Genomic DNA, 14645 nt, shown 5'->3' on the forward strand with positions numbered 1-14645 from the left:
TCTACCATTTGCAGGTTGAACTCAGGAGGGACAAGGACCCTTTTGTCCTAGTCAGACAATTCTGGGCAGCTCAGGTTTTGTACCTTCAACTTCTACAGCAATCAGACTTTCTCAGACTTCTTCCGGTTTTTACACTCGTTCTATTTGAAAAGTCGTCTTCTTCTGACAGCATGAACAATTTCAGTGGATCTCTGAATATCACAGGCCTTTCGCAGGAAGCACTGTCTGTTATCAAAGATTCCTGGGTTCCACTAGAGTTACGGTCCAGCTGGGTTGGCTGGTGTATGGATCCACTGGTTAATCCCATTTCAGCTCATCCAAAATCTAGTAGTTGATTTTCTGGTTGATCTTTTTTAAATGGTAAAGCCTGCAGAATGATCAACTCCTACTGTTCCGCCATTTCAGTGGGTCATAATTTAGTTCAAGGAGAGTCAGTTGGCTAACATTTTTGGTATGTAGAGCACACTGATCAATCCACGTTAAGATTCCTCCCATGCCTAAGCATTCATTTTTAAGGGAGGTAAGAATTGTGCTAAATATTCTCTTGCAGATGCCAGATAATGTTCATTTAATGTTGAAGCAGCTGGTTGAGAAGCTCACTATATTTTTATGTTTCATTTCTTTTAGAAGAGTATTACACGTTAAAGCCTTGGATGTGTCTAACAAATCTTTTTTCACACAGTGTTTAACTTTGTGGACTAAAACAATGTCCACTTCTGCTTTTTGCTGTTCTTTTCCACATTGTGAAAAGTTATGATTGTTCAATGAGAGCAAGACTGCTGTTTTCATCCCTTCTTCAGCTTCACAATGATTAACATATGTTAAAAAAGGCTTTTCTCCCTCTTACCTCATCTACTTTGGCTAGATCAGTGAGACCAATAGTGAGTTTCGGCATAATTTTTGCCTCTGTATCTATAATCTTTGCCTCCGACTCTTATAAAGGATTTTAAACCTCCTGTGACAATAGTGGGGTTTATTTTACATACCCAAGCAGAGTTACCCGGCTTGCAACTTTGGCATTCAATAACATTTGGCTTTTAAGCTCCGCTACTATGGATAGGTTTGAAAGAAAAGTAGGGGGTCCTAGTTATTATTGACTAATAAGGCACCTCTATTTCACTAGAACAGAAAATGAGAGGCTGCCCCCTCTGTATATCATATCATTTATATACATGGATGTCAAATGCACTTTCCCCTTTAAATCCCCCAATGCATTCCACCTGTGGTGAAAGTGTGAACTTCGTAAGATCTGTAGACAGTCTGGAAAACCTAAAAGAACAGAGACCACAGGAGGCAGGCATAATCAGGACATGCCACTAAATCGACAAAAATACAGTACAGTGACTTACTATGACTGGTAAAACGAAATCTATTTTTCTCTCTTTAACTGATAAAGCAAAAACATATTTTCTCTGGCAAATATGTAGGTTATTTTTCTCGTCTGTACGACACCTGCGAGAAAGCAGCGACTCCAACTTCCACACGTACTTTAAGCTATTTCACATACTGTTGACATTCCCCCAAAGTACTTGCAACATCCCCACCAATGGGGATATATATATATACACACACAAACATACATACACACACACACACACACAACCCCCCTTAAATTCCTTTCCAAACGTTTCCTCTGCTGAACTGCACAGTTATGCCATCCTCCCCCCATCCCTCCCTGTTCTTCAAACCTTTACCTGTTTCTCTAGTCTCTCACGTTGATCATCCCTCACTTCGCCTTATTCTGTATTCCACTCCGAAATCCAACTCCTTAATCTAATTTATGCCTCCTTGTTTCTCAACACAGGCCTCTCCACTCTCGCCCCCACCTTCCATTATTCTCAATATCAAGTTGCAGCTTTAGGGCTGTGAAGCCAGTACCGCCACACTGGGGGGGCCATTTCCGCTCTGACATTAATGAGCACTGATGTCCATCTTTCATTTCCATAACTATGTGGTCGTGAATGGAAGTTATGGAATAGGCCAAGACGTACGACACGCCGAAGGCCCCCTTTTGCTGTGGGACGTGGGGCCATGCACTACTGCTGCTGAGCCTCTGATGGCCCCAGACTAGGGCTTGAGCAGCAACAACTACCTGAGGACGCATGAGGAGATGAGGAAAAATTTGCCGCCCCTGGACGGGAGCACGGTGACGTCATGGCTAGGGTAGAGGGTCTGAGGGAGCATAAAGAGATATGGGTGCACACAGTGTGGATGGGCGATGGCATCAGGAAGGATGAAGGAATCGGAGAATGTCAGACAGAGACTATGGAGTGATGAGGAGCTCCGCTGGAGGGCGGTAGCGAGGGTTGGCTACTGGAAGGTGATATTGAGGGAATCCATGGAAATGGAGATCAAGGGAGACATCGCACTTGGCATCACAACCCCATGACCTCATAAGAAGTGGCATCGGATCTTAACACCTCAGGCATATGTTTAGCAGTTGTATTATGATTAGTTCTGAGTGCACTGCAAGATTTAACAAGTAAGATTTTGCGCTGGGGTTGGGCCAAAAACATTACGCAAACCCAACACAAAATCTGGGCCTCAGTTTGTACATTTATGTTTTTTAAAATGCTACCACAAAGAAATTAGCAGCAAGGAGAAATATGGTAGATAATCAGTTCTGCTTAATTGGTTGCAAAGTTTACATTGTAAAATATCTTATGGGGTTAAGGTACCTGCGGCAGAGATCTTTGTTTTCAAGTAAATATCAGGGAATAATAATAATAATGGTAAGGTAACTCTGGAGGTTAACGTATTTGTTGGAGAGATCTGTGCGGTGCTAGTACCTGTTTTGAATCAAAGTAGGATTGAGGGTTAATGTGTCTCCTGCAAAGCATATCATGTAATATGCAGATGACGTTTTTTTTATTTTATATAGACAAATAAGTGGGTGACTGCTTTTAACACAAAGATCCTTTTGTAACTTGCAGGTCACAACTTGTAATCCTTCTACTATAGCACAAGAAGCTACGAAGGACACGTGACTCTTACATCTTGTACCCTCATTGTAATATGTAACACATTCTGCACATTGATTTATACACATATCAGATTAACTTTATTCGGATACAACAAACATCCACAAAAGTATAAGAAAACACAATACAGAACATAATAAACCTAGCAACAAAAACAACAACTCTACAATAGTAAAGTATAAAACCGTCATAAAAATACATTAGAAAGAGTGGCAAACATGGCAGTGCAAAGTTAGATCGACATTGTGCTATGTACTTCCATTACAGTTTTTAAAAACAAGACCACATATACAACAATTTCGCAGTCAGACATTTGCAATAAAAACTGAAGGGCTAATTTCACCTGTCTGAGATTGCGATATCTTTTCTATAAAAGCGGCATTTCAAAGTTTTAATATATTTTTCATAAAATGTACAAAAAAAACAGAAAGTGCAGCGTTGTTTGACCTGATGTGCCATTGGAAGGACAGGGAATACCATCTAGGTGGCGTGAAAAGCATACTGCAAATAATTAGAAGTACTGTTTTGAGATATTCTATACAAATACCTGGTCACAGTGGGCTTCTTTGCTTCCCTGCAGATTAGTTGGTGACACGCATGATTAAGCAGGGCATGGCTAAGCTTCTTCTTGCTAAGGGTATTGCTAAATTCATGATCCGTGAAAACTCAGGACAACCCAATCTTGCAATAAGCAGATTTAAAAAGGCTAGCCAGGGAATGCATACACCTCCGTCACACGATAAGTAGTCCATAATGATATCTCTGGTCAAGGTTTCCTGCTAACTTTCCCAAATAGCCAGCCATAAAAGTGCCAGTCGGACACTAATGAGATCTTCCAGAAAGTTCAGGCCTAGCTCTTTGTTACAAATGAAAATGGAAGAAGAGATGGGAACCGCACGGAACCATCTGCAAAAATGTTTTTCTTCCCACTGTATAGCCTTACAATCAGATGTGCTCCAGATTTCCCCCCCATATAATGCGACAAAGGTACACTGAGATCTATAAATTTGTAGCAATGGGCCGAGCAAGCCTCCTTCCACAGGTTGAGGTAAGCGAAACAACAGACCCGTCACAAAACAAATTGCACTCAACAGTTTAGCTCTGCGCTGTGCAATATTGGAAGCCCAAGACGCAGAGGAACAAAAAGAATTGACCCCAAATTACAAAAAGGTACTTGTGCAGTTTCACTAACTGGTTCCAGTAGAAAGACTAGTAAGCTGTATACATTTAGAGCCACATGCCATGATATAAGATTTAGAGAAGTTGGTATGCAAGTCTACGTTGACCATAAAGTCTATGAAAGCATGGACCAGGAGAAGCAGCGCCCGTAGTGTCTGCACCTTAAGCACGGCGTCATACGCATGCGAAAGAGTTGGTAACAAAGCTATTTTAATTTTAGGTACATCTTGCATGTCACTGGGTAGGAAGGGATAAAGCTTGTTAATGTACAACACAAAAAAGTAATAAGGCTAACACGCACCCTTTCCGTACCCTTTGGACAACACTTATGTCCCCAAAAGCCTACCCTTGGCTGCTAATCCTGATTCTCACCTTCATATCAGTATGCACGTAGACCAGGAAGTGCACTAAAACTACGTCCAGCCCCTGTGAGACAAGCAAGTGCCAAAGCTTGGATCTATTAACACAATCAAAGGCTGAGGAAAGATACATAAATGCCAGATAGAGTGGAATTTCCCTGGCAACAGTATTTCCCCAGCACAAGATTTAAGTTCAGAACTGTTCGATAGTGCCCAATTAACTTCTAGACCCATACTGACATGGGTAAAGGACAGCTTCGGTATGGATTGATCCACTCCCCGATTTGGTTGTATATGGCCCTCCCCAAGAATTTTACCATAGAGTCGATCAGGGAGATCGGTCTATAGGAACCCGGAAGAGAGAAATGTCATTATCTGAAAATGGGTACTATGACTGATGTAGACCATCACGGAGTCTTTATTCATAATAGGGTTCATACCATCAAGCCCGCTGTTCAGAGAACACAAATGTGTATTGTTCGCTCCCTTATTGTTAAGGTCTGTGACTCCAGCAGAGCTAGCAGTTAAATTGGGACAGTCCTCAGCACAGAGGCCGTTGCCCAAAGAAAGTCTTAATTCAGCGAGGGCAATCTCAGTACAAATTATTCCAACTGCTCTCTCGAGCATACTGTCAAAGGTGTTTTTAAGAAGAGCCACAGTATCGGTAGCGCCTACAGTTTTTCTTTTACCCATGATTACTGAAAGTCGAACAACCACCCACCTGCTTCCACAGGCCCCACACGAAAGCCAGCAAAATTGAAGGTCAAAGAGGTTAGGCCCGCCTTGCGCAGACAGACTCGTCTTGGCTCGGGCGTGTCCCACACCATGGCAACAATGTTGCACTGAAATAGCGCAAGTTACTAGCTCCCTCCTTCTGGTTCACAGCACAGTTGCTGGAGGACGTAGTCGCACCCCAGCAGGTCAGGGGAGGACAAGACAGGGCAATCAGGCAGAAACAAAGACCAAGGGCGTCCCGCGATGCGGCAACAATGTTGGGTTGAAGTAGCGCAAGTCACTGCCCCCCCCATCTCCTGATTCACAGCACAGCCTGCTAGGGAACTTAGTTGCACCCCAGCAGGACAGACCCAAGCATGCAGATACCCGCCTCAAGCATGCCACACATATATTTTATTGTCAATGTATAATGTTTACGTATGATGCAATGCTCTCAGACACCCTGCATGGGCAGAGTAGCTCTATAAAATAAAGCAAAGTAGTGGAATTTAACTTAGCTTTGTAAATACTGGAACAAACCAACACGTCAGACAGACATTCTTACAGTGCATGCATATCTCTTATATACAGGTAATGAACAAAGTAAAAACCATGCCTTTCTTAAGTACCTGTGAAGTGATAAACTGTGTGCCTTTGTTTCCTTCATAGCATTTAGGTGTGAGGCTCCAGACAGCTTTCAGCCAGGCTAATCAAAAAAAAAGGAGGCCTGATGGCCCATTAATTTCGGCCTTTGTCATGGCGCAGCAGGAATTTAAAATAAGAAAGCCCTTTCCTGTCCTGCAGGTTGCTGCTCAAAACAAACGAAAGCATACAACCTGAAGGCGCTGCTGAAAGTGTCCTGCGACACCGGGAAGAATTCAGCATATTTTACCAGGACCCAACTTCTTGGCAGGGTTGACAGGGTTCACCATGTGAAAATAGAGGGTGGATGCAGTCCACCCTTGTGTGCCACCAACTGGTGCCCTGGGTATTGACTAAGGGGGTCATTCCGACCCCGGCGGGCGGTGGGCGCCGCCTGCCGGGCGGAAGCCGGCAAAAGACCGCACCACGGTCAAATGACCGCAGGGGTCATTACAACTTTCCCGCTGGGCCGGCGGGCGATCTCCAAAAGATCGCCCGCCGGCCCAGGGGGAAAGCCCCTGCAAAGAGGAAGCCAGCTCCGAATGGAGCCGGTGGATTTGCAGGGGTGCGACGGGTGCAGTGGCACCCGTTGCGATTTTCAGTGTCTGCAAAGCAGACACTGAAAATCTTCATGGGGCCCTGTTAGGGGGCCCCTGCACTGCCCATGCCAGTGGCCCCAGGGGCCCCACGACACCCGTTCCCGCCAGCCTCTTCCTGGCGGTGTAAACCGCCAGGAACAGGCTGGCGGGAAGGGGGTCGGAATCCCCATGGCGGCATGGAGGACTCCCTGGGCCAGGGGAAAACCGGCGGGAAACCGCCAGTTGCCCTTTTCTGACCGCGGCTTTACCGCCGCGGTCAGAATGGCCCGGGAAGCACCGCCAGCCTGTTGGCGGTGCTTCCTCTGCCCTCCACCCTAGCGGTTTGAAACCGCCAGGGTCGGAATGAGGGCCTAAATTCTTTAGCCATCTTGTACAGCAGTGTGGAAGGTTGGAAGGGAGCCAACAGATACAATAGGAGGGGGGGCATGGAAGCCAGGAGCAACACAGGCAACAGGAAGTGGAAAGGTTGTGAGTAAGAAGCCAACACAGACAACCAGAGGGTGGGAGCAAGGAGGCAGCACAGACAATGAAAGGAGGGAAGGGAAAGCAAGAAGGCAACACAGATAACGTGAGGAGGAGAATGGTAGCACGCCACAATGGACAAATGGGAAACAGGAGAGCAGGCATACAGACAGGGGAAGCAAGAAGGTGGGATAAGTACATGAGTGATTGAGCTGAAAAAAGAAGTGCTCTCATAGCGTGATTGAACACAAACAAAAAGTAGCACCTAAAAAAAAAACAGTGGAAGAGCATAAGTAATGCGTCCATGCTCCAGGAGAGGGACAAACACACCAAGAAGAAGGAAGCCTACAGCAGCTGACCAATAAGAAGCAAGCAAATGAAAGTGATAACAAAGCCAACCACTTGTAAGCAACTGGTTTTCTTTGAGCCCACTGACAGAAAACAAAGAGTCTCAAAGAGACAGTGCAAAAATACCTAAAAATACTAGTTGGTGGCTGGGAGGGCGTGCCAGCAAAGACTAACACACGGACACGACCAAAGCTATATGTGACTCTGCCTATAACCATGGTCTTCGGCCTATTCCTCTCAATCCTTTGCTCTCTCCATCAGTCTTTCAAGTTTCATGTTGTTTCATCTCCCTGGCTGTCCTGTTCCCTTCTAAATTTATCATGTCTCCCCCATGCATGTTTCTGCTGCTGCTTCAGTCACATACCGTGTCCAGTCCTAAAGAGTGTGCTTCCAATCCGGTCTGCTCTCTTACTGTGTCTGCTTCAGACACATAACCCCATGTCTGGCGACCCTCCTCATTCCTCAGGCGCCAGCGGGTCAGGTTTGTGGCAGGGTCTGTTTTGTAGGGCCCTCCTCGTCTACGTAAACACCTGTGTGACATCAGAGAGAAAAAGAGGTATTAGAGATGCACTGCAAGAATAATGTGTCTGAGGCCACAGGGACCAACCGACACAGCTGGGGAGTCTTGCTCCTGTGCCCAGTAATGGAGTACTGCACACAGCAAATTAGTTCGCATAGGCGACACCAAGGAAACTAATTGCATAATACAGCAGGGGAAACACCCCCATCTACGGGGTTCCAGGGAAACGCTGTTTATTAAGGGCAGCGGGGATACCCTCTGTACACATTTAACAGTGTCCATGCAGATACAGGGAAACACAAAACTCTACAAGGTAATTTGAAAAAAAAAGCCAAGTTATTCACAATGGTTTCTTTCGTGGCAGTACCTTCATCAGCATCAATATCACATGGTACTTACATTAAGGAGAAATTAATTGGTCAAAAACCTTGAAAACTCACGATTTGATGAATATATAAAGATTGCAATTAATGTGATTTTGTCTTGTTGCTTGAGATGAAGTGCGAGTTTGTGCTCTAATGCCAAACTACTAAACTAGTTTTATCAGTAGGCACCTGGACACCTAGCCTGCCACTTGCCTGTGTCTTCCAGTTCCTGCTTGCTCCAGACTGATCCAGTGACACCACAGCTGCCTGGGTTTTCCTGACTGGGTTTTCCCAACAACAGAAGCCCTACCCACCCCAGGCCCTACTTAACGCAGGCGGCAGCACAACTTCATCAGAAGGCTCCTGGATACCTAGCCTGCCACTTGATTGTGGCTTCCAGTTCCTGCTTGTTCCAGACTGGTCGAGTTACACCACAGCTGCCTGGGTTATCCCACCAGGGATTTCTCAACCGGGCTTTCCCACTCACCGTTCTTCCCACCAACAGAAGCCCCACCCAACCCAGGACCTACTTAATACAGGCCGCAGCACAACCGCAGGCAGTGGTGCTTTGCTGGCGCATCGTAGGTGCGACAAAGTGAAGCCCATCTGTGCCCATCTGCACCTGGATCATGCCCAGTGCCACAATCCCTGGCCCTCCCTACCCCTGAAGACAAACCATCACCAAGCTCTACACTCTCATGCCAACAAACACTGCCACTGCACCGAACCACGCTACACGTTTGGACCTTTCATTTGCACACACTGACTTCACCTGTCACAGCACACACACCAGCCCAGCGACCAGCCCCACCCCAAACACACCACAGACACCACCTGAAAAAAAAACACCAACTTGCACGCGCCCTTCTTGACACATGCTCACTGTGCAAGCATTCCACCGAATTATGGGACCTCATCGCCACCTTCGCATGTAACATCGTCTTACTCACTTGGCTCAACCCCACATCTGCCCCAGACATTGCCACAGCGATCTCTGATGGATATAAAATCACTCATCAGGACCGCACCATAAGGAGGAACAGCCATCATTCACAAAGATACCTTACCGTGCACCACCAGCACCCCTATGGAAGATCTCAATTTCTAGCTCCACACGAACGACACAGCACAGGATACATGTTGGACTCCAATTCTATTTTCACCTCCAGTAACCACGTCAAATACAATCATGTCACAGAACTCACATGGACCAATCACTCCATCGTCCTCTTCAGCATCTCTAGCCCCTGTACCCCCACCCTTAAGATGAACAGCGCCGCCCACCAGAGGTGGAACAAAATCTTTGAGACTAGTTGTGCGGACGCCCTCAACACCTCCAAACTGCTACCACCACCAGACTCAAATAGGGAGTGAAAAACTTCAATGCCTTGATCATCAATTGCGCCAACAGCATCAACTTCATTAAGAGCAACAGCCAAAGAAAACCCTCCAAAAAGGCAAGCCGGTACACCCAAGAACTCAGAACAGTGAAACGCAGTGACGGTTTTCCCATTGGGGCTTCAGGGCTACTCCCCCCTGAAGCCCCAATACCAAGAAAGAATAATAATCTTTTATTAACTCTTGATATAAAAAGAAAATGCAGTCTAGCAGCAGCCTAAGACAGCTCTGTTACAGTGTCCAATGTCTGGCGCAGGCGCACAAAGGCGCCTGCACCAGCCATCAGAGAATATCCACCGCTGGTAAAACCTCAGGTGGATCCACCTCTAACCATTCACCTCAAACCCCAAGGAGATGACCTGCGGTGTCCACTGGGGCTCATGCTTCAGTCTCACCCTCTTATACGCATATATGACTGTGTTGGCCAACACCGTCTGATCCCACAGTCTCAACATAATTTTCTACACAGATGACACCCAACGCATCCTCTCACTCATCGACGACCCCTCTAACTCCAGAACTAACTTCCACAGATGAATGACAAGCGTCGCTGACTGGATGAAGAACAACTACCTGCAGCTGAATACAGACAAGACAGAAGAACTGATCTTTGGCAACAGCAGCAACACATGGAATGACTCCTGGTGGCCATCAGACCGAGGTCCCGCTCCCACTCCCTCTGACCATGCCAGAAACCTCGGAATCATTAATGACAGCAAGCTCACCATCAAATCATAGAACGTCATCTCCTCCGCCTGCTTCCTCACTTTGTGCATGCTACGTAAGATCTTCAAGTGGCTACCCCTACACATGAGACTCACAGTAACACAGGCACTCATCACAAGCTGCCTGGACTATGACAACGCTCTCTACGTAGGAATCAGCGCACACTTACAGAGACTTTAGACTGTACCGAACACTGCAGCCAGACTCATCCTCGGCCTTCCCTGACAAACCCACATCACACCCCACCTCAGGCAACTCCACTGGCTCCCCGTACAGGAGAGATGCCAATTCAAGCTGCTGATCCACGCACATAAGGCTCTACATAACCAACAACCTGCGTACATTAACCATCACCTGAACTTCCACAGACCGTTGAGAAGACTGTGCTCTGCCTCCCTTTCACTTTCACATAGTCCTCGCAGCTACTAAAACAGAAGTGGAGAACTCTCCTCCTCTAACATTGCAGCAAACACCTGAAACAGCCTCCTCACGCATCTCTAGACCATTACCTCACTACCGGAATTCCGAATGGCCCTCAAGACCTCACTTTTCGAATAAGCATCCGGGACCTGCAAGCGCCTGGATACTCTATTGGGTGATTAGCCACGCTTTATAAATCCGGATTGACTGAGTAAAGTAAATTGATAGAATTCCGAGACTCATGTTGACAATCTGTGTTCGACTAGAGTCTAAACCTTATACAGGGTATTTTCATATAGAATCTGACAAACACAAACGTTATGAACTAAGTGCTTTTACCATCCTAACAAACTAGTTAAGAAAAAAACATTGACTACATACTGAAGTAGGACTATAATCCAACTCATGACGATAAACATGCGACAGAAGAATAGCCTAGAAGTCTTTATAAGAACTATAAACTGTTTCTGAATTGAAGGAAGGAAAAAAACAAAAAGAGTCTTGTTGAGATAATGTGCAACATGCTTTGCGTATATTGCTCTAAACCAGAACATTTGCTCACTCAATATTCAGTTATGTGGACCAGATCCAAATTGTATCCATTTTTGATCATCACTACTTTCTTTGACAAAGCTACCGTTTTCAAAGTCTAATTAACTCTCAATGGTTTTCTAGAATGGCTCCTTCCCTGCTGAACTGCTACTCTGTAGCTCCTGGGACAGTACGGCGTGCTCTAACGGGGGAGAGAAGACATGCAGTCTAACCCAAAAACAGTACTTCTTTCAAACCATGTTAAAAAGGATGCGACAAAAGACGGTTACGAGTGCAAAAATAAATTGGAAGAATAAATAAGAGAATGAGTGCTAGTGGGTGAATGGTAACAATGGCCGTTACATGGATCACCTTCCCCTTAGAACATAAGAATTAATAATTGCCTAATGCCATTACCCATCATGCTGTCCCTACTCTTCTTGCTCTTAAAGCTACTCCACCTCCTCCTACTGTTGTTATCCCTCTGTCAAGTACCACTCACCTTATTTCTGATGCAGTCATCCCCTCTCCTACAGTTACTACTCACCATGCACCTTAAGACCCTGCAACTACACACAACACACCCACAACCTCTTCATATCTACCACACAATTCAGTGTTCATCTCTTCTCACCCCCATACATCCCTCCCTTGAAAACCACCTTGACCTACAACACCTCCCTTCACATGTCTACAAACCTCTGCAATCTACTACCCCCCTCTACTTCCCACCTTTAAAGCTGAATCCAACAATAGGCTACCCTCTTTTCCTCCACCAACTATCATCTCTACCCCTTCCTCAATCTCACTCAAGTCCCACACCCCCCCCACCTTTGATCTCTGTGTCATCCTCTAACACAACCATCTGAATATCTGATAACCCATAAACAGAATGCATATACCAACCACAACATCCCCAACCATCGCCCACTTGAACACCCCCATGTAATGAAGAATCAAAACACACATCTATTATCGATAGCAGCTTTTAGAGCACTCAAAATGGAATTTCAGCACCCGTTCCCACCCCAACACACTCTGCCCACCAACCAGAGATGCAAAACTAAACATGACACATCATTATTCAGAATTCATTCTTTCTACCCTCCTTTTTACTAACAAGCACCACACACACACACATACCTCCCACAAAGAGCTTTGACCACTACTGAATCAAAAGCACTCAACAACCAAAAACACCACAATCCCCTCAACAAAGTCACAAGACTGTCTGGACTCCTCATCGGATCCATGCCCCCTGGACATTTTCAGGTACATTCTACTATCAACTTTTAAAAAATGCTTTATCACCTTTTATAAAGCACAACGTTCATCTCACCTAGAAATAAACACAGACCCGAATTACCTCTTAAAACTGCGACTCTTCCATTACGTAGGGAAAAGCCAGGTTTTTAAACTTTCGCCTAAAGCTAAAAAATGTCCTTCCTTCCTAAGGGGGAGCAATAGTTAATTCCACAATGAGCACCTTTCTCCTGAAAGGATCTGGCCCCGCACTCCATCTTCTTAAATATGGGAAAACAGATTAGGTTTGTCGACGGAGATCACAACTGTCTTTGCGGTCTATAATGGCATACCTCTTTTTCATAAGTGAAGGCCCAGTTCAAACTTTGGCTGCTATACCTACAATGAGCATAATTAACGACTCACTAGCTATTGACACATTTCTAGTAGAACTAAAGACACCATATTTATGGTCACGCATTAAGAACAACTTATGGCCAACAAAGCCAATCAATCAATCAATCTCAGGCCAATTTTTAATGGTCAATGTTTCTTGGAAGACTAATAGAAAGAGCGTTTATCCCCAGATATGGACATTCTTTAAAGAGAAAATGCTAGAAACAAATAAGCGTCTGTAGAAGGCAGTACTGAGATGGCCCTAACCTCTAAATGGGGAGAATGTGAAAAACACCACAAACAGAACTAAGGTAGCTGCCATGGACAGAATACACCATGAAATCTTAAAACTAAAGGAAATAGCCACTGAAGGAATCATCTCAAACAGGATCTCCTACTATTTGATGGCTAGATCAAGCACTATGTCAGTATCTCCATTCAGGTTGACACCTCAAAAGAATCCAAGACAGAAGAACCACAACGATCAATCAGCTCCCCACTTCTCTTTCACGTAATACACTAGATCATCCAGGAACTCATCAAGTCCTTTTATCTGACATGGTATAACTATGTGGACGATACCCAGATTAGCCTAGCATGGGAAAAACCTAATGACTTTGCATCTGAAATCCATGTGACTGCATCCTAGATATTAATCATTGGATGATAACAAACCACATACAAATCAACACACCAAAAGCTTGATTCTGAAATATGGGCATTGGAAGAGATAAGACTCACTGGTGACCTATCCGAAAAGACTAAGAATATCACCTATGATATTAAAAAAAAAAGATACGAAGGAGTTATAATGAACTGGGACTCTCAATTAGTTTTTAATTTGACCAAGCAACTTAATTTAGATTTTTGTATTATGCATATTTTACAGCACAACCTCCCACATTAGGGTGTCACAGAGATACGTACCTTGCCATATCATGGATAGATTACGCTAAAGGCTGGCACTATGGAGGCATGGTCTCAATTATGAAAATAAATTCAGAATGTAGCTACACTACAACCTCTACATGTAGATCAAAGAGCCCACATCACCCTGTCCTAAAGGCCCTTCATTAGCTCCCTGCAGCAAAAAAATCTGCTTTCAAGATCCCTTGTATTACTCAAAAGCTAGTAAATGGAAAGGGAGCCAGTTTTCACAACAAGGAAACGTAAGAGATACTCGCAGAAAGGTACACTACGTTCCAGATCAGTAGCCTAAGTACAAGCAAAAAAAAAACAGAAACCCATTTTTCTCAGTCCAAGCCATTAAGTTATGCAACTCACTTCCAGCAAGGATGTGAGCCATAGATAACACCTGAAATATAGAAGAATGGTGAAGTCCTTGCATTTTCAGACCTAAACCTAATGGAGATGGACAGAGCACTACTGCCCCACAACTTTAATGGTTGGACACACAGCAAATAATCTTACTTGCCATAGGAAAAAATAAAATGATAAATGAAATGTTTACACACATGACAAGAGTAAAATATGTTCTACTACAATCAAATGCAAAGGGCAAAAAATACTATAATGTATAACAACACTAAAACCAATCACAATGGAAGAAGTGAATATGCACAAAAGGCAAATAGGAACTAGCTGATTACAACACAATGGTACCTCACAAGGAAATGCTTTAAACTTTTTAGCCAATACAAATCAGCAAGCCAACTGTGTAATTGTGATTTTACAGCATTATACTACTGGGAGCATATTTGTTTTGTTTACATTGGGTCTAACAGAAATTTTAGTCTCTGGCT

The 14645-nt window shown here is 44.6% G+C and overlaps 1 protein-coding gene across 2 annotated transcripts in view; it reads right to left on the reverse strand.

Moving 5' to 3' along the window:
* The window catches only part of LOC138285500 (lanosterol synthase-like), a 192421-nt gene that overhangs the window by 127977 nt on the left and 49799 nt on the right, over window positions 1-14645 (reverse strand). For both annotated transcript variants that reach the window (XM_069225489.1, XM_069225488.1), the window contains exon 2: window positions 7649-7814. In XM_069225489.1, coding sequence (XP_069081590.1) covers window positions 7649-7814 — 166 coding nt within the window. The remainder of the gene's footprint in view (window positions 1-7648; window positions 7815-14645) is intronic.

This window comes from Pleurodeles waltl, chromosome 3_1 (assembly GCF_031143425.1).
Source record: "Pleurodeles waltl isolate 20211129_DDA chromosome 3_1, aPleWal1.hap1.20221129, whole genome shotgun sequence".
Lineage (NCBI taxonomy): Eukaryota > Metazoa > Chordata > Amphibia > Caudata > Salamandridae > Pleurodeles > Pleurodeles waltl.